The sequence below is a fragment of the Lepidothrix coronata genome, unplaced genomic scaffold, assembly GCF_001604755.1.
Source record: "Lepidothrix coronata isolate B3197 unplaced genomic scaffold, Lepidothrix_coronata-1.0 Scaffold84, whole genome shotgun sequence".
NCBI lineage: Eukaryota > Metazoa > Chordata > Aves > Passeriformes > Pipridae > Lepidothrix > Lepidothrix coronata.
In genome coordinates, this window is record NW_016690264.1 from 2651116 (window position 1) to 2674295 (window position 23180).

The following is a 23180-nucleotide window of genomic DNA, read 5'->3' on the forward strand; positions in this document are numbered from 1 at the left end:
GAGTGGGGCACCTCTTCTGTAGAAGGGGAGCAAAGTCAGAAACCTGAATATCAGGTATATGTTAGTGCTTGAATCATTCATTGTTTATATCAAGTGACTCACCACTCAGTGAAGTTCACATGCTCCCTCCCACCTTTTCCTCTGCTTTCAGGCAGGTGAAGCACTTCAGGCAGAGCACAGATATTGCCAGTAAGGGAGAGTGCAGAAAGAGGACTTTGGACTCAACTTTCTTCGACTCTTACCTCTAGTTCTGCAATGAGTAATACTTCTAAGGGGGTTGGGGAGAAACACTTCTTGTTGGCTGTTTGAGTAACCTTCCTAAAGGGAACAGTTCAGGAAATATAGAGAAGAAAAAGTTCTGCTTCTCTAGAAATCTCAGTATTTTTTGAGACTAAATGTAACCTCTTCTACGTCCCTCAAATGGGTTTTAGGGAAAGTCCCGAAATAAGTAATAAAACATGCTGTTTCTTCTTATCACCTTCATAGAGTACAGCAGGACAGAAGATTATAAAAGATATCATACATAAATGTGCTTGTTCTTGTCATGGTCTTGTGGCCTCTCCCTTCCCAGTACAGACCTAGGTTTTCCCACAGGGAAAAATGGCCAGCATTCCAAATGAGAAGACTCCAAATGTGATATATCCCAAAGAAAAAAAAGGGTAGAAAGTCACAAAACTTAATAGTGATCTGGAGTTACCCTAAACAAGCTGTTGGTAGGTCCCTGTAATTGTGTGTGCAGAGAAGGTGTAAAGGGACTTACTGGCTTTGTAGCTCTTCTTGGATACTGAGGAGAGACCCGGTGGCTGTCCTGGGCTGCTGCTTCTCAGCTCTTATGTCCTGTTTTCTCTGCTCAGCAGGTGACTGTGGAGTGTTGTGAGGAAGGGGCAGCCTGCACAGGTGTGGAGTGTGTGCTCATTTTTTCCTTTTTTTCGACAAACTGAGGAGGCTTTTTGTTTTGCATCCGTTGTCTTTTAACTAGATATTACTATTGAATGTAAAAATAGCTTTTCTGCGAGATAACAGGTAATAGGTACTTTGAGCTAGAAGAAAATCAGGAGGCTGTGCAGTTGGCAGCTGTGTGTAGATGGGTATCATCACTGCTCTCTTTGTCCAGGAAGACTGTGGAGAAAGGAATAAAAATAATGTTTTATATGCCCTGCATACTCTGACAGTTGAGAGAGGTGTTTGGCTTGGGTCAACAGTGATGCAAGTGTATACTTAAAAAAAAAAAAATCTGGACAAAGAGAAGAAGTGTGACCTAAAAGCTTCCTAAAGCCAGGAGGAGTAAGGAAGCATGGATTAAGAGTTATACATGCAGAATATGGGATTTTGGTCATTGGAATGTTTTGGATAAGACAAGAGGAAATGGCCTCAAGTTTCACCAGGGGAGGTTTACACTGGATATTAGGAAATATCTTTTCACTAGAAGGGTTATCAAACACTGGCACAAACTGCCCAGGGAAGTGGTGGAGTCACCATCCCTGGAGGTATTTAAAAGACGTTTGGTTGTGGCACTGAGGGATATAGGTTAGTGATGGACTGGACAGTACTGGGTTGTACTCAGTGATCTTAGAGGGCTTTTCTAACCTAAATGATTTGCTGATTATATGGTAAACCAATTCTCAACTGTCCTAATGATGCAAAGGGAGACTTTTGAAAATATAAAGCTGTTTAGCGTCATGAATAAAATCATCTTAGTCCTGGCTACTGCCAGTTGCTCGACAGACTGAAAGCTGTGAATCACTTTTCTGCCTGTTGTTGCCAAACCAAACCCAGGGTTAGTATTTGCCCTTTGTTGCCTCTGATAATTGCTGACTTGAGCTCAAACCCCTGATTGATTTCACATTCTGAAGTGAAGAGCGAAAGGGCCTTTATAAAATAAAGCCACTGAGTATTATGCAGATGTTGCTCTGCAAACATATCAGAACGGTTTTGGCTGATTAGCAGTCAGCAATCCCTAGCCTATGACATGAATAAAATCATTTGTTCTTTTCACACATGAAAGCATGGCAGCTAATCCTCTTCATATTTCTAAATTCAGAGAATGAAAACAAGCTGAGCTAGGGTCTTATCAGAAAAGCTGTGAGATCATTCCTGTTTTACCAAACCCAGATAAATAAGTTTTGCAGATGCAGAGCTTCTCTTTCCTTCATGGACTTTCTCCTCCTCTCACCACCCCACCTTAGCCCACCCACGTTCCTCAAGCTGTTTTCCAGCATGAGGAGAACAGTAATGCAGGCAGTCATGGGGCAGAGGTGAGAGTGGAGGACATGAAGGTGCATCTCTGAAAGATATGATCTTATTGGTACTCACAGTATTGATAGAGTAGTAAAACAGTTCAGGTTGGAAGGAACAACTGAAGATCATCTGGTCCAACCCTCCTGTGTAGGGCCAAGATGAGAAAATATAACAGCAAATGAGTGGTAATATAAAAACAAAATTATTCAACTGGAGACAAACTTGTCTCAACCCTAATTCATCTAATAACTTCAGATCTTCTTATCTCCTTAACTCCTTATCTTCTATCATGCAGTAAGAAATCAAGTCCCATTTATTTACTCTTTGTTACCACAGTTGGATAGTACAAAAAGTACCTAATGTTTTACCCATTTGAGCAGACTGCTCAGTAGCTGTTTCTAACAAGAGTTCTATCAGGAAAAGTTGGGAACTTGCCTGTAATAAAATCTTGTGTTTTACTTCTAATTTAGATGCATGACTGTCATTATTACTGAAGTAAGAACACTTATGCCTCAGTTCACTGTGGAAAAGTATCAAAAGTGGGTCGTTCCTAGCAGTGAATAGAATGCTTAGGAAGGAACAGGCACAGCACTTGTAGCAAAGCAGCCAATCACCTTCATGTAATTTTTACTTGCTGAGAACTTTGATCTGTTAAGTAAGAGAAGTACTTTGTTTTTATGAAGTCTTTCCTATGCCCTAGTGCTTATAATATCCCTTCCATTATTCCATAAAATGTGTCATGTTTGGATGTCTGTACTTAAAGAATGTTGTGGGTTTATACTGTCAAGACACATTGTTGTGAAAATCCATTGTAATAGATCTGTAGACTTTAACAGGAAGATGTTTCAACAAACTGTCACTGCTTTGTTAAAAATTTGTTTCATGTTAAAAAAAAAAAATTAAAATCAACAGCACTAGTTGAGCAGACAGATGTAGAGAAGTTTCTGGATGGAGATGGAAATTGCCAGCTTAATTCTTTGACCAGCTAGCTAGAATTTACATCCTCTGCAAAAGGAAAAGCTTGCATTCTTTTCTTCTAAATGTGTGACAACCCACAATTTAGGGAAGATTTGAATTATTCTGGCTGTGAAAGTGGCCGTAATTGCAGAGCATTTCCCTGTTAGCAGCAAGTGACAGGTCTGGTTATGCCTCCTGCTGCAAGACTGAAATACTCGGTCTGATAGATTTGTCAGACTTGGTGTTGAAGCAAAGGAATAAATACTGTTGGCTTTTGATAAATATTATCAAGGTCATTGGTCATTACTAAAATGTTACAGAATAAACAATATATTCACTGGCAAAGTTTCTCTGTGTTGCTATTAGAGTAATTTTTCTTTTCATGTGGGTAAAATATTCATGAGTTAGAGACATTTGGTTTGAATTCTCATATTTTGCTCTGGTTTTTGTTACAGCTGCAGCTGGGAAGGGTGACTCGGGTTCAGAAGCACCGGAAGATCCTGAGGGCAGCAAGAGACTTGGCACTAGATACCCTTATAATTGAGTATCGAGGGAAGGTTATGTTACGACAGCAATTCGAGGTCAATGGGCATTTCTTCAAAAAGTAAGAGTACTATGAAGTGATTAATGTGAGAGCATCGTGGCACGGAGAGACTGGTGTCTCTATGGGATAATGTTCACTTGCAGGGCCTTGTCAGCTGTGCCATCCATAGAAATGTGAAATCAAATATACCACCTCAGCTTGATGCTCAGCTTATGGACCAAACCCTCTGAAATAGATCTCTTAAATTGATGGAAGTGCATAAGCACCCAGAGCAATAGCGCTGATGCAAGTGCTGCTTCCAGTTAAGTGGGGGATACCTGTTATAAGTGCCATGGGAATTGGGTATTTTGGGATTGAGGTGTTCTGTTGTTTCTCCAGGCCATATCCCTTCGTGCTGTTCTACTCCAAGTTCAATGGCGTTGAAATGTGTGTTGATGCCCGCACCTTTGGCAATGATGCCAGGTTCATCAGGCGTTCCTGCACCCCAAATGCAGAGGTAAATTCTGTCTTCACTATCACTGTAACTGCAAATACATGTTTTACATAAGCTTAGCGCTTTCTCTAACTTTAAATGCAATATATGGGGTAAATTCTCTGTGTCTCTTGCTCGTTTGATGGTTTATACTTGGAATATGAGAAAGTTTGGGAACATGAGGGGGGAGTTTGGAAGAGAAATGTTTCTTTTATGTCTTTGCTTTGGGTTCAGAATGATACTTAGGGTAAGCAGGTGGGAGTAGGTGTAAGTGGAAAAGCACAGGATGAGACAAGCAGTGAAGCAGGCTTTTCCCAACGGAGAATTTGGAATAGTTATTCATGGAGCAGATAAGAGCTACTTTGCAGGAGGAGGCTTTCCTCTTGAAAGTAGGAAATGCAAGGTGTGGAGATGTTAGTTTCTCTTTACTTTGTTTAACAAGGTTCGACATGTGATTGCCGATGGGATGATCCACCTATGTATCTATGCTGTTGCCACCATTGCCAAGGACACAGAGGTTACCATCGCCTTTGACTATGAGTACAACATCTGGTGAGTCCTTCACCTCGCCCGGGAGCTCTCCACTGCCCTCCTGGACTGGACATCTTCCTCCAGCCCTTTCCTCGCATTCTACATTTTGCTCCGTTTTCTACTGAATTGCATTTCCCGGCTATTCTGTCCAGTTCTGCTGGCATATTCTACAATAGAGGCCATAAGGTAGCCTGCTGTCCTTGCTTTGGCACGTGGTGAGATGTTTAGTAGGAGATGCATTGAATGTCTCTGTACAAGGGTTGAGAAATGAAGAGTGACACGAATTATGTTTGTGTTTTGGAGCAGCAATTATAAAGTGGACTGTGCGTGTCACAAGGGGAACCGGAATTGCCCTGTGCAGAAACGTAGCCCAAATGCTGCAGAACACCTACCTCCACCTGTTTTAGGCACACTAATTGGGGCAGAAACACGCCGGCGAAAAGCCCGTCGAAAGGAGCTAGAGATGGAACAGCAGAGCATTGCTTCGGATGAGAACAGCAGTCAGCAAACAGAGGAAGTTCCGGAGGGACCTGCAGCAGTCAGTGACAGTGAGGTAAAACCTTTGGCCCCCTTGTTATGTATATTGTTACCATTCAGTGCTGTGGAATCTGATCCCATAGCGCTGGAATCTGAAGAACAGAAACTGCAGGAAGCCTTTTTTTAAATCTTTAGCACCTTAAATTACGCAGAAATGTTCATAACTTTAAAATGGCACTGGATGTTGTTGATATACTAAGGCTGGGCTTCTCTTTTAGGTGCCAGAGAAGGAGGAGAAACAAGAAGGGGAGAAAGAGGAGCCTGTAGATGAACAGGGAGCCTTGGTCCATGGCCGACGGGCAAGTATTTCTCTCTCTCTGGGTATCATTCCCCTTAGGACTTGCTTCATGCAGTGACCAACAGATCCAGTTCATTATTTCACTTGTTTCAGCATGAATCCTAACTGTTAGTGGTCTTCAGTAAGTCAATTAACAGCAGCAAAAAAAAAAGTGGTAAGAAACCACCCAGGTTGACTCTACATCATAGCATTTCTGTTAGGGTGCTGCAGATTAGGAGATATACAGCAGATTTGTTTCCTGATTGAAAGGTTTAACTGCTACTTTCAGGGCTGTTCTGTAGTCTAAAACATACCATTAGCAACACTATCAGCACCAGATTTAAAAAAGGTAATTGTACCTTCTGCCCTTCCTTATTGCCACTACAAGAATTTATGGCATGATATAGAATCATAGCATAATTTGAGTTAGGACTTACAAAGGTCATCTAGTCCTATCCCTCAGCAGTGGGCAGGGACATTTTCAACTAGGTCATGTCATGAACCAGAACCTGATTTTTGTTAAAACTTAACCCATTTTGCTCAGTTAGATTTGTTAACATGTATCTGTTCCCTGTATGGGTTTATAAACACATTGCCATGTGGCAAAAAGGTAGGAACAAGTGACAAATGTTAGTAAGAGGGGTAGACCACCAACAGTACTATTGACACTTACTAGGAAATATCTTTGTGCTCCCAAGTTGTTGTTGTCTTAAACAGTCATCTTGATCAAACTATTTTTTGGTGCTCTGGGCTCTTTAATAACACAGCCCTTTTTCAGCTTTCATCTGTACTGAGTAGAGTGGTGGGTTTTTTCCTTGTGCTTCTTATGGCTCCAGGGATTGCTGCCTGGATTAGAATGTTTTATGCTTGTGAATGGAGCCGTTCTGGTTGTACTTAATTCATTAATTTAAATAAATAAGCAAAAAATCCAAACACACAAATAAACCAACCCAAAAACCCAAGGAAGAAAAACTGAAAAATTGCTCCCATCCTTTTACCAGCCAACAAATATATTGGAACTAGCATTCCCTGTGTTTCTTTGCTCACCAATACCACCACCTGTCTTCATCTAATCAGAGATATGGGTCTTCTAAGTATAATTTTCCTGAGAATGCTTTAAATGTTAAAATAGTGCAGCAACTTGCAGAGCCTAGGGCCATCCAGAGATCCTTGGATTATCTCATGGATTTTTTTAGAACAGATGAGATAAAGCAGTCAATTTCCATTGAAATTTGAATGAGAGCAGTCATCCATCAGACTGGCCTTTAGCTTGGAGGAAAGATCTCATTTTAATGCAGGGAAGCTGATCTCTTTCTGGGACAGAATAGTTCAATAAGTCTAAGTGAAGTGTTAGTTTCCCATGAGCCTGTAAGCCCTGTTCCTGTAGGTTGCACCAGTTAATCTGCTTTAATGCGATTCAGTTTTCTATACTTGGCACCAGGTAAATACCCATATCTATAGTTTCCCCTGTCTCTCTTTGTGTGTGCGTGTATTGAATATTCTCGAACAGAAAGCTGTAAAAGGCCAGGCTGCTGTGACTGAGTACTGCTGTGTGCTTGAAGATACTTTCTCCTTCATGAAAAATCTCAGGAGACACTTGACCCCACTTCTTAAAATCCACTTGATTCATCCTGTTTCTTGCCAGTCACTGTAACGTTATTGTACTGGGCTTTTTACATGCATAATTACCAATTATTTCTGACACAGCTAGGTGATAAGATTTCCTGTCCTTTCTGTTTTCCTAACAAATGTGTCTGGTTTGCCTCTCTATTCTCTCATGTTCTGTTTTTCTTATCCACTATGTAAGCTGCTTAGACCAAAGCTTTTATTTTTGAGCTAGGTCATCTCCTGACATCAGGAAAGGAATGAATCTGGATCACTTTAGTCAGTTTGTGTGGTGTGTTATACTTGCTGCAAATTACTGAATCACTTACTTCTGTTGCCTCTGGCTTCTCTTTGCTTCTAACGTTTGGTCATTAGCAAGTATCTCTGTTTGTTTCCAAGTTGCGGTTTTTAATTCTTCAAAATTACGCGTTTCCTCGTGGCTGTTTTATAAATATAACTCAGTAGTATCTAAGTGCTCCTATTTAAGAACAAAGTCGAGTTCTTCTAGTTACTCTATGAACACATGATTATGTTGTTGTTATTCTGGGAAATTTGCCATGGTGAAAAATGCAAATAACTGAAAAGAACTGCTTCTCTCTGTCCCCTGTCTGGCTTTTGTCATTGCTGTTTGGCAGTTGTTCTCCATCCTCTGCTGCTTCCCATATCTGTTTGTGCCTTCTCTTCCTTTTGTGCATAATTCACCATGCTGACTTCAATTTACTTTTGTGTTCTAGTCACGGGAAGACAGGAAGGTAGAAGCCATCATGCACATGTTTGAGAACTTGGAAAAGAGAAAGAGGAGACGAGAGCAACCTTCAGACCGTAACAGCACTGACGCTGAAATCAGCGTCAATTCTGAAGTTCCTGAGCCAGAGGAAATAAAAACAGAGACTCCTGAAACTGAAGATGGAAGTTCAGCACCAAGTGCTCCTCCTGCAAACGTTCCTAACAGTAACAGCAGTACTGGAGTTAACACACGACGGTCTTCACAAGTAGCGGTAAGATGAAGATAGGACTGTTTGATACCTTCTACCAAGCTCAGAGCATATCTGGTCATAAGATGGTTCAGGTTGGGAGGAACTTTGTGGGCTCTCTAGTCTATTCTGAGTCAGGTAGGGTCAGCTCTGAGGTCAGACCTGGCTGGCCAAGGTTTTACCCAGTCTCGAAAACCTCCAGGGATGGAGATTCACAGGCCCTCTGGAAAACCTCTTCAAATTCGTAACTGTTCTTACAGTGAAAAAATTTTGCCATGTATCCAGTCTGAGCCTCTCATTTCAGTGTATGTACGTTGATGCACCACTGCATCTTCTTGGTGACTTCAGCCTTTGGTTGTAGAAAGACTGCTGTTAAATCCCCTTCTGTCCTCTCTGGGCTGAACAAGCCCGGCTCCTTCACTGGGTGGGCCCCTTCTGTGCTGGCGTGAGCTTAAGTTGGATGCATAACTGCAGTGATGGAGTTCTTTACCCAATCTACTTTGGATGCATGTGTTCCCATTTTATGGCAGGGCCCAGACACTTGCCTGGAATGCTCCATGTCAGCTCAGGTCAGGAGTAAGAGCAGTTACCTTGAGACAAGCGGCAAGTTTCATATTGCTGCTTTCTTCCTAAAGACCCGTGTTCTGGTTGATCCTTTTAAGAACGCAGAAGACAAAACGATAATTTGCCAGTGTTGAAGGGTCCCCAAGGCCATCTTATGAACCAGCACAGAGTCCAACAAGATTTTGAGAGTCAGGTAGTGTCAATCTCAATTCTTGATCCTGTATGCAGAGAAAAGGAATACCCTTAGAGGTGCTTGGACTAATGACAGTTTATATTGTAGGAAGCTGTCCCTGAGAAACCAGTGACTAAGCCAGCTCCAGCAAAACCCTCCAGGCCCCGACCAAAAAGTCGTTTCTCTCGATACCGGACCAGTTCAGCACAAAGACTGAGAAGGCAGAAACAAGCCAGTTCCCAGCAAGCTGAACTCGCGCAGGCTGTCCCAGAGGAAGGAAGCACTGCCAGCTTGGTAACCACAACAGATGTCAGCAATGTGGAAGGGCCAGGAGAAGGCAGACAGTTGACGGGATCTGACCCAGCTGCTGTCCTGGCTGCGGGATCTCAGTCTAATCGAGCTGCAGTAAAGTACCCCAAAACTAAAAAGGTAAATATGATCAAGTGCTCAAAGGTGGGATGGCAGGCTGGGGGGTATCCATTTAGGACAGAGCAAAGAGGTTGGCTTTCAACCTAGAATTGAAGACCAAGAGGGAGTGTGGCTGCAACTGTAGTGTACAAGCTAGGATAAACTCGTAAGGGCAAGGAGGAAAAATTGGAGAAGATAGCAGGCAGCTGCCACATGCTGGGCATAAATTAGGTGTTACAGGTTTGTGTTAGAAACTAGTTTTGAACAAGGTGATCAAGTTCTCCGAGAACCTTTTAATAAGATGAATGGAGCATAAAATCAAGCTACTTTTGTAACACTGGATTACTTGTTGTGCCTGCCACAAGTGAAAATTGGGTTTGACATAGGAAGTCCTGCCTGTCTTCTTCCTGTTGAGGAGGAAAGATGTTCTACCTGAGCATTGCTTACCCATACACCATTGTGGCACACTGCCCTTCTTCTTCACCTGTGCTGGTTGCATTGACATGTGTGTTTTCTCCTTCAGTATCTTGTTACTGAATGGCTGAACGACAAGGCAGAAAAGCAGGAGTGTCCTATTGAGTGTCCTCTGCGCATTACTACAGACCCAACAGTTTTGGCAACTACCCTAAATATGTTGCCAGGTCTCATCCACTCCCCGCTGATTTGTACCACACCTAAACACTACATTCGCTTTGGTTCACCTTTCAACCCAGAGAGACGTCGAAGGCCCTTTCTGTTGGATGGAATTTACAGCTCCTGTAAAAAGGTATGTTTGCTCATGTCTTACCTTCATGGGCTGTATACTCATCCAGCTCTTACTGGCCCCCTTGTAAAACAGTGGTGTCCTCTTGGAGTTTTTTTCCATGTATTCCTGCTGAGCTGGTGTGTTGATGCAGTGTCCAGACTATGACTGCTGACTTTCTCCTAGTCACTGTTCTGTTACAGTGAACATGTACTTTCAGATACATGTACCTTTAGAAACATGTACTTTCAGATACTCAGTGGCTGTTTATTATCCAACATATTCGATTCAAAGAGTGTTTCATTCAATTGTTGCCCTTAGAAAGTTTTATGTTACTACTTTCACAGTTACTCCATCAACAGATGGTTGGCATTGTGGGGATAGGACAGTGTTGCAGAGGACCTCAAGAAAACAGTGCCCCAGTCAAGATCCATTGTCTTTGGAAAAGCCTGTGTGGTTTAAAAGCTTTGAGTTTGCCTATTTGCAAGAGCAAGTCCACAGCTCTTTGATTTGGATCCTAGACAGCCTATCTGCAATAGGTTCTTGAGGCCATGCAGGAAGCCTGGACTGAGCACAGCTGTGGATTCCTCCAGAGATGGCCAGTAAATGCCAGTATTTACCCATCCACAGGGAAACAGTAGCCAGGTTAGTTTGCTTTATCAGATTTGTATCAGAATCCATCTTGCTGTTGGCTTTGCTCAGAGACTTTTTCAGTTCCTGGGACCCTGAGAACAATTATGTGGAAATCCTTTCTGATCAAACTGTCTTGGTAGCTTTCAGAGTCAGGTACCATGTCCTGGTTTCTTTGCCTTCCTTTGTTTGAAGGTGTTTTCCAGAGAAAATCTTTGGACTTTACTGTTTCCACCTTCAGCCAATTTGTTGTCATGCCCTAACAGGCACCTACAAAAAGAAGCTGAGGTCTCTCTTTGGTATTTACTTTTTTAGGTAAAGCTCTTCATGGTTCATATATAGATGTATGAACAAAACCTTGTCTGTTTCTGTGTGCCTGGGCAACCTCCTCAAGCATCTTTAAGTTGAGAACTGCAAGGTTTGAGCTGCTTTTTGAACTTGAACAGTGTCTTTGAGCCTCAGGGAAGAGAGAAGCATCCAGAGCAAAGCTGGCACAGTTATTTGGAGTTCTCTGCTCAGTGCAGTTGCTGTGCAACTACCAGCAAGCTCACAATTGAGTGAAAACTGTTGTGATGGAACAAGTCTTCTGATCTTTTGCTACATTTGACTATTTTCTAGTCAAATGATAATTTTCAGTGCTGGAGGGGGAATGGACTAATTTCACTACGGATGACTTTCATTTAGTCCACACCTTCCTCAAAGCTGAATGTCCAAACCTTGTGTTGCAGCTGGGACATTTTCAAAGCAGAAAGGTTTCTTTTAGCCTGTTAGTACATTTTGTGCATACCAGTATGATGGAGTTTTCTTTGACAGGTTGATTTAAACTCATGTTCAGTTCATGATTTAGCGTGTTAGAACAACCAATTAGTTTTCTAGCCTGTAATTTTAGAAGCGGTTGGTTTTGACTTTATATGGTACTTGGTTCTAGCCTGTGCTAAGGTGTGCACTGTTTTTGCTTGTCCATTTCCCAGTATAGTAGGAAAATTGTGAATGCTGTCATCCAGCATGTTCCTGTTTCTTAATCTGAAAACTTAAATACAATGTCTATTCCATTATCTAAATAATTAATAAAATACTGAAAGGTGCTTTTTCCAGAACAGATGTCACAGAAATAATTTGTTAGATTTCTGCTTTTTGAATGTAAATGTTTAACTGTTCTAGTGAGGGTTTTTGTCCACTTTGTTAGGAGATCCATAGCTTTTTCTTGGAAGATGCTTGTTAGCATTTGGTGGTTTTATGACTTAACAGTCTGGAGATGTAGAAATCTGCTTCTCGTGTTCAGGAATGTTTAGAAAACTCACAGAGAACACCTCGTTTTCAGCCAGCTGAGGTCTAGAAATGGTCCAGAACTTGATGACATTGGTCTCTCAAGACCTGATCTTTGTCTTGTCTACTTTTGACTACTCAGCCAGGGAGGTTGATTTATAAAGGCTGTTGAAATAGATCACATATTTTCTTGGATTGTCAGCAGGCCTCATCCTTAAACTACTGAGAACTGTGCCAAAAATTCAGCTGATGATCTCAGTTTGCATCCAAAGCATGGCAGTGTCTGAACCTCGCAAGGAAACTGAACTGTAACCTGCTCTCACGTTAATCACACACTGTACAGTGACTTGGCTGTCAGATCAGATGCCACGTTTGAGGTAGTGGTGCTCCAGACTGGCTGGCACTTCTCACTTTTCCTGGTGGCCGCAGTGGAATCCATTGAGTTACATTTGAACAGAGAAGAAGCGTCTGCTGTACAGTAGTGAAGGCCATCAAAGTAGATCCTGTCACCTGCTCTTCATCCTCGTATTGAAGTTTTCACTTTGAGGATTGTGGCCTCTGAGTTTCTGATGCACTTTCACGATAGCTTTGAGGAATAAGACATACACGTGTATCTCTAATGGGATACACATTGCTGGCATGCAGATGAACTGTGGATTACTGAAAGGTAAAATTACAATTTTAAACCTCTCTGGGAGAAGAAAAGTCTGGTAAAGTGAGTCCCCTGGGTAAACTGCACAAATGAAAATTGCTCTTTGCTTTTTTTCAGCAGTTTGCTCTCATTTTACTGAATCACCTGAGTGCTTTCCCGTATATTGCAGCAGTTATTTTTGTAGTAAAGATAGTTCCTGCCTGCCATAAAGAGTCAGTTTGTATCAAGATACAGAGGTAGCACCTGCTGCAGCAGCTGATTTGCTGAGGGTTCAATTCATGTTCCCTTGTATGAGGTCTGATACATTCTTTATTGTCCATGTTCAGAAGACCACTGTGACTTTTATCTTTTTTAATAGTAGCTGAAGAAAAGGGGTTTTTTTCTTGGTTTGCCCTCCTTGAAAACTGCTGCTTGTATTTTTATCAGATTTTTTTGCTCTGTGTCTCTGGCAGCAAGCACAGTCCTGAAAGAATTGTAATGTGATTAAATTCAGCCATTTCTCTGCTGGAATTGTTAAAGCAGAATCTATGTTAAGCTCTAATATGCCTTAGTGGAGCAGAAGTCTCCTGTGTTTGTTTTCCTGGGCAGGAAACAGCTTTTTTTGCAAAAACCAGGGGATGTAGATAGTCCATCACATTTGTGTCCCTTTTCTTTTAAATTATGATTGTTTTTATTAATTTTTAGGTGCCAGTGTTTTGCATTTTTATGTTTATAATTTGCCCTTTACTTATCTTTGTGTTACTGCTGAGGATTGCTGCTCCCAGAACACATCCCATCAAGAGCACAGTCAGCCCCATCACAGTAGGTGGTGGGCTCGGTGCTGACAGCTGTGTTCTAACAGCTCCTGCCTGAGCGCACGCGAGGGAGGTAATCCCGGTGTTCTGAGCAGCCTGCCCTGCTCCACAAGAGCGTAGGAGTCTGAGTGCATCCTGCAAGATGACATAGAAAGTACCCGAGGAGTTTCACGTTTATGTAGTCTCGTTCTGTTTCAGCGCTGGATCAAACAAGCCCTGGAAGAGGGGATGACTCAGACCTCACCAGCTCCTCAAGAGAACAGAGCCCAGTGTCTATACCAAAGTAACGAGAACAGCAGCTCCTCCAGCATCTGCAAAGATGACACAGGTAAGTGCTCAGCACCATCAGGGCAGTGCTGGCTCTGGAGTCAAACTGGGGGAGTTGCCGAGTAGCAAAGGCAGCTGTACAAGTGATATCTCAGTGTGCACTGCTGCCTGATGGCACAGCTCTGTGGTAGGTGAGAATGTTGCTTTGTTGTTCACTGAAATTTCTGCAGACCCATTCTAGCTTGAGCATGTGCAAAGTTTCTCAGTATTTTTTTGTAAAAAGATAATAATTTAATCTTGCATCTTCAACCTCAGTGCTGTGTGATCTTTTGTACAATAGAAGGAATGGGGGGGGGAAGTAAGTACAGTGTTATCTTTTTTCAGCAGGATGTTGTTAGATGGGCAATTAAATACCCGCTGACTGCAGGAAGATACAGGAAAGTCTTACAAGCACATATGTAATAGGCAAATGACTAAGTCTCAAAGGTGGAGAAGTTAAAAATCTATGAGTAAAGGAACAGAATGGTCAAATACTGTGTCTGAATCCTTTTACAGAGAAAGAGAGTGAAGATCTGCCCAGCTAGGGATCAGTTTTCCAAGGATGGCAGGAGGCTAGACAACAGAGACATTATACAGAATTGATTATTGAAAAGTTAGATAAACAGGAAATGAACAGAATGCCACAAGCAATAAATGTACATCCTGAGCAAGAACTGAAGAAGCAAACAACTGAACTGTAGAATTTACTGATTTTTTATTTTTTTTTTTTAACCTGAGCATCAGAAAAGATTTTAAAGAGGAGTAGCCCTGAGGGAAAGGCTTTAATCCTTTATGGAACTGAAATGTGTTTGGGCTGTATTGATGTAGCCTATAGGTTCAGGTAGCAATAATTGAGCTGTGTCTGGTTTGTTTGTAGCAGTGACAGTGACACGTCCTCTGACCCCTCTTCTTCATTCTTCTCTGCTCTTTTTTTATCCTTTCCTGTCTTCCTTTCCCCTAGCTCCTTCTTGTGCATACTTCTAGTTGAAATATTTCCTTTCCTTGTTCACTGCATGTTCCTGATTATGAGTTGTCCTGTTAGCAGTATCTAGACATTGCTAAAGAAGTAATTCAGAGGTACTTCATTAGTAGGAATCTTTTGTAATTGCATTGAAGACTCATGGGCTTCATTTGGCTGGGGAAGGAGACAACGTGATTTGCTCATGGGTAATGGTTAAGGTTAATGGTTCAGCCCTGTCCTCAGCTCAGTTTGCTTTTCAGACTTGCTGAGTCCCCTGAAGAAGTGGAAGTCTCGCTACTTGATGGAGCAGAATGTTAAGAAGCTGCTGCGGCCGCTGTCTCCCGTGACCCCTCCACCTCCCATTCCCTCAGTTCCTGGCTCAGCGAGCCCACAGCTGGCTACACCCTGCTCCTCACTGCCCGGAGAGGAGGAGAGTCGCAACGGCTATGGCGTGATGTTCTCACCAATCCCCTCTCTGGCTGCCAGTCGCTGCAATACTCCACTACAGTTCGAGGTAAATCTGCCCAGCACTGAGGGTGCTAAAAAGAGGAATGGGAATATTTGTAGCAAGGGCGAAACTTGGGACACCCTCCTTTTGGAGTGTGTGGCTATATTGCTGGCCAGCATCACAGTGTCAGCCTCAAGAGCACTGCTGCCTTTCTCCCCTACTCCACTTCTGACCAAATCTCCTGCTGTGTTAAATGTCAAACCTCACTTTGTAGCTGTGAGTAACATTAGTCTTACGTTGTTTTTTCTATTTCTGCAGAGTAGCTCCCAAATTTTGGAGGTTTTTCAGTGATCTTTAATCATCTTTCCCACTTCAGATCTCTGTGCCAATGTGGCTTCCAAACCCTGCCTCCTCCAAAGAGTGCAGTAGTGTTCCATTTCTCAAAGGCTGTCTGCCATTCTCACCTTCTCTTTCTCCAAACAGCTTTCAGTAACCCCAAGTGTGGTAGAAATACTTTACATCAGTTTCCACTGTATCCTTTGGTTTTTCTTTACCTTGATTGGGTAGAAAGAAAATACTGTAATACCTTTGATTTCTTAATACTTTACTTTTGCAAAAATCAGCACTAGTAGTGAACAGGCTCTGTAGGTGGTTTCCATTGCTCTAAACTCTGTGGGAGAATTACCAGCATTCATCCCACCAGGACCTTCCACTTTCTGTTGCTGCTCCGTGCCTGTGAGTAGGGATCATGCTGTTTGCAGGTTTAGTTTTGTTTTCTAGCATTGCATATTTTCATTAGAAACCTGTGGAACTCTTCAGGCCAGCTGCTCATACTCTGCCAGTTAGAACCATTATAAAAAAATGGTGCAGTGATGGACTGCTCCATACTAGGGACTATTTGGCAGGAATCCCTCATCCATTTTGCAACAGGTGGTATTTTTTGTGGTATTTTTAGCTTAGTGTGCTTTGATTATTTTCTTTGAGAGCCCTGTCTTGTAAGTTGTTTGAGGGGCAGCTCTGTAGAAGTTAGCAGGGAAGATTGTGGAGCACTGAGGAGAGAGATAAAAGACTGTTCCAGGCAGAGAGCTCAATAGGAAGTGATCCTTTCCCTGGCAGTGGTTAAGGAGGCAGCTCAGGGCAGTGTTGCCACAGTCTAATCATCCCTTTCCTGTCCCACCACATTGTTAGTTAACTAGCCTTGATTTCACTGGGTATCTATAACTTACTTGTCTTTCTCCTTTTTTCCTCTTGAAAAGAGTCTAACAACTCACTGGACCATAGGCTTCTCCATTCAGACTTTTGTATTTCCTCCAGTGCACCTCATTCATGATATCATTGTTTTAGTGTCATGTCTGTTTCATTTCGTTATCATCAGTTCTGACTGGAGGGAATGCATCTCCCCAAGTATAAAGCTTTATGCTTCAGTCCTGTGGCCCTGTGGGAAGAGAGTGACAGAAAGATTCTTCCATCAGTTCACAAGCTTCCTCAAGGAAGCTTGTCTTCTTAGAAATACTTTTTTGAAGGCTTTTAAGAAAGTTCCTCCTTGACTGATTTAATAGCTGCTCTCTGAAAAACTTGTATCATAAGCCTTCTGAAGCTGTGGTTGTCGGCTTTTTGAAGATTGAGTTTTTTCAGACTGTTTTGTGACCTTTTTAGACTGGAAACAATTTAGAGGATGCTTAGCCCTGCATATTCATAGGAGTGACTATAGAAGCATGAGGACATGCATCTGCTTTTTCTGTGGAGTTTGTCAGAATTTTTTTTTAGCTAACAAATTTGAGATTCCTCAGTTTTCTAAGGTTTTCTGCTTTGCACAAGACAGTGACTGCTCTCTGGGAAACCTTCTTTGATTCTATTTTAGGCCTTCTCATTAGCATGGAAAGGGAAGTGCTTGGGAAGGAGCCTTTAACTGCTGTCAAGGGCATACACTGCCTCACTGATAGGTGCTCAAATGATATGACATTTCATAAAGCTGGCTGTCCACACCTCTTCTCTTGACTTTATCTGGAAAGGTGACCCACAGTGGATTGAAGGAGACTGTTTTGGTTTTTAGTGTAATGTCTGTGAAAGGTCACCTTAGTGTTTGAGGGATCTTAGTTTACTTTTTGGGCTAAACCAGGCTTTCCATCTCTCCCATGTTCTCAGAATAAACACCATTAATTTCTTTCTCTATATTTCATGGTGCAAACTCTGTCTGACAGCATCAGAAATATAAAGAGTAAAATGCTGCTTTTCTTAATGTTCTTGTGCTGTTTTGGGTTCTAAGTTGCATCATGAGATGCAGTAACCCAGTCCTGTCTGTGCTTCTAGGAAGCTTTAGAACCCACTTAACCAACCACGTTGCCGTCCAGGCTGGGGCCAGTTCCTGGGATGGTTTTTGTTTAGAATAGCCATTGCTAACCTCTGTGCTTGTATTTTGTACATTGTATTTTGCTTCTTGACTTTTTAAGTAGATGAATAACTAGATGCTTTTCCCTCCTCTAGAACGTATCCTCCCCCGAGAGTTCCCCTGCGCATAGGCCCGAGTCCATGTCACCTGAGGTAGTTACCGCACCCGGGCCCCTGTGTGCTGGGAGGGGAGGGGTGAGGGGCATGGAGGCAGTGGGAATAAGTGTGGAGCGTTAGTCACAGCAAGGCTGAGGAGAGTTTTCAGGGTTGTCACGAGAGAGCAAACAAATTGAAGACTGGAATTTTTGATTCACTTGTTGACCCTGGTGGGAAGACTTGGTATGTCTCAGCTGTTGAGGTGAAGGCAAGAGATCTGGGCACTCTGCAAATGTCATCGTCAGTGTCAGACCCAGCCCAGCTGATAAGTGGTCTGTGATATTTACTCAGCAGTGCCAAAATGACTGCTGGGGAAGGGAAAGCACTCACCACTAGTTTTGACTTACGAGCACACAGTGGTGCACCTGACCTGCTCTCTTCAGCCTTGATGTATCTAAACCCGCTCACTTGCGGACTGAAAATGTTGAGGAGATGCCACAAAGTAGTATTTTGCTTACCTAGTGCCTTGTTGTAAAATATGAAGTGAACTGCCTTGCTCAGAGACTGTTTCATAGTAGAAAATCTGTGCTCATCTCCAATGTGGTGGATTACTTGGAGCTGTAATACAGCAGGGGAAGCGTTCTCAACGACAGCAGAAGAGGAGAGCTGGTGCCTGGTGCTGCTGCGTTTTTCCCTCTGCACTGTAGTCCTGCAAAAAGGATGAAATCTTGTCAGTTATACTCATTGTCTGAGATCCTGACATGTTAACGTGGTGAAGGAGATTATTATTCTGCTGCCCTGGAGGGTTTTTGGCACTTCAAGCAGATAAATGGATATACTGTTGTATCAGTGCCTAGTGCTCCAGAAACTGTGACAGCACAAAGATGATGCCATTGTGGTTTTGTTGGATATTGTAAAATGTAGAAATGCAGTAAAAATTAAATGAATGTACTATTGTTGGAGATTTCCAAAGCTCACAATAAGTGAAAACAAATGGCTTAGATGTCCTGGGTATTTTATTGTTAGGAAGTTAGTAGTGGCTGACTTGGGAGAGTCAAGAACTTGGCTAATATAACAGCAAAAGGACAGCAGAAGTTTTCTGTTCTCTCTCCATAATTAATATAGCTACTGCTATGTGTTAACATCAGCTCGGGGACGTATGAGGCAATTGAAAATGCTGTTTTGAATTCACTGACTGCCTGGGGATAGTGCCAAGCCTTATCCTCTTGTTGCAGAAAGACTGCTGAAGGGGAAAGGGCATCCCATTCTGGACAGCTGAACTGATCATTGTTTAGTCTGTCATTCCCCTGTGGAATGAGCAAAACAGTGCAGGAGAGACCCTATGGGGTAATCAGAAAGGAACTGGGAAGCAGGAAGCTAGCATTGTACAGAACACTTTCTGACTTAAATTTCTCTCCCCACCCTTGCCTGACACTTTTCCTGACTTCCCGCCCCCCTGCCTATATCCTTCTCGGACTTTCCAGGTCTGCCTCCGATCCGACCTGGATTCAAAGGGAGGGTACTTGGATTCCAGTGCAAACCAAGAACGGCCATCGCTGCTCAGCTTTGGATCCTCTGATGTGGCTCCACAGCCCTCCATAAACTCTACTTCAGAGATGAACTTCCCAGGGAAAAGTGGGGAAGCACAGATGCTGCTACGAAGCTCTGATCAGGCTTTTCGGACAGAGTTTAATTTAATGTATGCCTTCTCCCCATTGAACGCTATGCCACGTGTAGATGGGTTGTTGCGGGGGTCTCCTCCTTTGGGAGAGAGGAAGCCCATGAATTCGGAAGCGGGATGCTGCAGGTCTCCTGCTGAAGGGTATTTCAGCAGACACGAGTCGGGGCTGCTCAAAGAGGCAGCGCACGGATCCATGTCTCCCTGCGGCGAGAGGGCTTGTGAGGGCGTCAGAGCTGCTCCCCAGAATCCACCGCAAAGGAAGAAGGCAAGTATTCCTGAAAAAGAAATTCTTAGGTTGCAGGAACCTCTGTGGAAACTGTAAACACCACAGGAAAGACTTACAGGCAAAAGGAAGAGAGTCTGGGCGAGTAATCCGGGCATCCAGTGCCTGAGTGAAAACAGTTGTTAAAAGAGAGTTGTTACCCTTTAGGCAAGATTTTGATGTGAGAGGTGGAAGAAAAAGACCACAGTGAAAATACCTCTTCTGGGAGCACAGAAAGTAGAGCAGGATGCTGGCAGCTTTCATCAGCAGTTGTTAAAATGAGACAAGACCCAGAGTAATAATACAGTGCAGCTGTACAGCTGGTGGAGGTGTTATTTATCAGGATGAAAAGGGTCCTTAGTAGGTAAGAGGATCTAATGTTTCAAAAGAAAACATAGTCTGTTTATTAGAACATATTAGAACATTTCCATAACATTGCAAAGAAAGTAGATGAAGGTCATTACTTGAAAGTTAGCTCTTTGAAACTAAAACCACAGGAATATGGTTTAAAGAAAGTAAATACCTATTGGTTTCTAATAGCAGGCCAGTGACCCTCATGGGACTAAAACTGAGTGAAAATGGTGAGTCAAGGTGGTGCTGTGATAAAATAGGGTACTTGTGGGACAAATACTGGTGCTTTTTCCTGTGCTTGGATTTCTTTTTTATGGCAAGTGTGGTAACTCAGATCACTTGTATAACGGTCCAACTGGATGGAATATCTTACTTCCATTCCATTTCTGGGGGCTCTTGATTTTTATTTTCCTTTGGTTTTCTTTTAAAGTTACACTTATCTTAAAACCTTCATATGTTGAGTTACTTTTGGAAATAGCCTGTTCAGTATTTTAGCATCATAAAGCCTTCTGTATGGGCATTGAGTCATAGTTGATAAATTCTTCATCAGAGCTGCCTTCTGTGAGTCCTTTATGGCTCTGTGCCTTATAATAACTCTGAGGGAACACACACTGAAAGATAAAGGCTCAGCTGGAAATATTTTGGTTCTGCTGTCCCTGTGTTGCGGGACTGGGTTATCTTTGGTTGGTGTCTTTGACAAATGTGAGACTGCTTTGCAGAAAATACATTCCACCTTTGCTGAAAGCAGTTTGTTTAGGTGGCAGTGCTGGAAATTTGCGATGCCTCCATAGCAGGAACCTGCTCTAAGCAAGTTGAAGTTCTGTGCTAGGCGTCACCGAGTTTTTGTCATTAATGTGGCTGAACTAATACACACGAATGGGACACTGAAGATGCCAGTTCTGTGAAGAAGGCTCTTATTACCAGGGATGTACAGATATTGAAAAAAATTTACATAATATCACAAACTGAAGAATGTGAAGGATTTTGAGAGAAGGGAAGATATAGAGGCTGGATGCTTGAATATGCATGCATGTCCTGAAGTAATGTGAAAATCCAGGTTGTTAGAGAAGCAAACTAGCTGTATCCTTCTGCTGAAATAATGGTCGTAAAAAGTAAAACGGCATGGCTGTCCAAATTTGTACCACTTAGCTCTACAGATTCAGGAAGAGTTGATAATCCCACTTTCCCTCATCAAGTCTTATCTGCAAACCCAGGGAAATAGATTTTTTTAAGTGGTGTGTGGGCATGTTCCTCCTCCTTGTCCTAGTCCACTGCATTCCCTGAGTCATGTCTGTGCTGTGCTGTCTCTCCCAGGTATCCCTACTGGAATACCGCAAGCGGAAACAGGAGGCCAAGGAGGGCGGCGATTCGGTGCGAGGGGCAGGGACCCCCACCCGGCAGGGCAGCAGCTCCTCTGGGACTGACACAGACGGCCCGTCGGGCTCCGCAGCGCGAACCCCGTCCTCCCCACAAAGTGGCTTCTCCCCTTCTCATCCCTCCCTGCCTCACGTAGAGGACGTCAGCCCACCGGACTCCAGGGGCTGTGGTTCTTCATCATCACTCAGCAAATCCCAGGAGAGCATCAGCAGTAGGTGGTGAGTGTCATCCTTCCACGCCAGCCTGAGATTGTTCCACAGGGAAGGACTGAACTCTCTAGGAGGTATTTCCATAACAATATGCGCAGTGGGATGGATTCGGTTGGGTCTCTTGGCATTGTTCTCTTTCTTAATTGCTAAACAACCGTGAAGGATACCAGCAGCCTTCCCCGCCTGCCCTTTAGATATCAAAAATCTGTCTTGAAACATATGAAGTTAAGCAGTTGTTGCTATTCCACCAGTTCCCGTTTGAGGTCTTGGGTTGGAAGGTCTTGCCCATGCAATGAAAATGTAATCCAGGTCTTTTCTTGATGAACCTCCATACTTTTTGGACATGAGTGATACTAAGTCCACTCCTACTCTGAAGGGAAACTCGCAGCCCTCTCCAACTTTGCATTTAAGAAGCAGAGAAAGAGCAACAACTTCAGCTTTCCTAATGCCCTGTAAATACAGCTTGAAGAACAGTTACCTGACTGTGGTTGGTGGCTTGCCAAAGGCACAGAAAAACCACCCTTATCGTGTTACTGTGAGCAGGTTCGATAAGGAGGAAGGCTCATCTTCAAAAACACTTGAACCTGATAGTAATGTCTGGTCCAAACCATTAAGTACTGCAGCACTGAAATGCCGAGTGTGGCTTTGTAGTGCCTGTGCAGTGATGGCTGGGAGTGCCTGTGCAGTGTGTTGTGACTGGAGCTGTGTAGGACACTGGCTCTGCTGTTCTGCATTCAGGTTCTGTTCGTGCACACCACAGGCAGAAAGGCACACACACCTTTCCTGGTGCTGATCCTCCACGTGTGTGGCTGTGTCACTGCTCAGATAATGGCAGGGGGATGGCAAGGGAAGAGATGCAAAGCAATGCTGAAGGCAGTGAGAAGTATGAAGTTTATGTTGAAAGTGCCTGGGTACTTGGATGAGTTTGCAGGAGTAATAAGATCTGTTTCCTTCCTTTTTCCATCAGTTTTCAAGCAGAGATTAATAGAAACAATTGTCTTGTATCTCTCTGACAGTTCTCTGTCTACCAGATGACCTTCTGCCAGATCCTGGGACTGACCACAGCAGAGGCAGTCTGCTAATGATTAGTTTACCATCATTATTCTGTTATCAAATAGTCTATACAAGTGATAATATCCCGTGTTTTTCCCCTCCCCTCCTGTGCTGCTTCCTTCTGCTTGTAAAAGAGCAGAAAAAGAAACCAAAACAGCTGAATGAGCTAAAACTAGTTCAGGGTGAGGTTGTCAGTGTGGCATCCTTGCTCTAGTAGCATGTTTTATGTGCTGTGAGCTTCATCTGCTGCTCCTCAGCAGGTGCTGCTCTGGCTTCAGTTTCTCATGTGGATTCAGGAGCAAGTATTGTGTGGGAATAAAGATCCTATTGTTATGGGACACTGGATATAAAGTTGAAACCATGCTGATAACGTTTTGAAATGGGATTAAGTAGATTTGCTGCCCTTTAAATTCTTGGGTTTCTGTGTTTTAATGGGCCAGGCTGACAAATGTACAGTCACTTTCTACTTTTAAGAAATATATTAGAACCTGCATGTTTCTGAGCTAAAGTTGTGACCCAATTTCATCTTTAACTCTCAATGGTTACATGTCAGATACATTTCCAGATAGTCACAATAATATTAGGAACAGAAGAAAATGGTGGGAACTAAAATTCCATGCCTTAATTTTTAGAGTTTTCCAGATTTTTGCTGAATTCTGCACTAATTGCTGATAGCTTTCATTAA

General features: G+C 42.9%; 1 protein-coding gene across 1 annotated transcript in view; it reads left to right on the plus strand.

Annotated features, from left to right (window-relative positions):
* Window positions 1-23180, plus strand: part of SETD5 (SET domain containing 5) — a 65130-nt gene that overhangs the window by 35339 nt on the left and 6611 nt on the right. Inside the window, exons 9-21 of the mRNA XM_017820612.1 lie at window positions 3651-3799; window positions 4118-4235; window positions 4654-4763; window positions 5049-5295; window positions 5498-5578; window positions 7896-8159; window positions 8980-9300; window positions 9803-10045; window positions 13562-13691; window positions 14891-15144; window positions 17563-17619; window positions 19047-19508; window positions 21171-21451. Of these exons, the coding sequence (XP_017676101.1) occupies window positions 3651-3799; window positions 4118-4235; window positions 4654-4763; window positions 5049-5295; window positions 5498-5578; window positions 7896-8159; window positions 8980-9300; window positions 9803-10045; window positions 13562-13691; window positions 14891-15144; window positions 17563-17619; window positions 19047-19508; window positions 21171-21451 (2717 nt within the window). The remainder of the gene's footprint in view (window positions 1-3650; window positions 3800-4117; window positions 4236-4653; window positions 4764-5048; window positions 5296-5497; window positions 5579-7895; window positions 8160-8979; window positions 9301-9802; window positions 10046-13561; window positions 13692-14890; window positions 15145-17562; window positions 17620-19046; window positions 19509-21170; window positions 21452-23180) is intronic.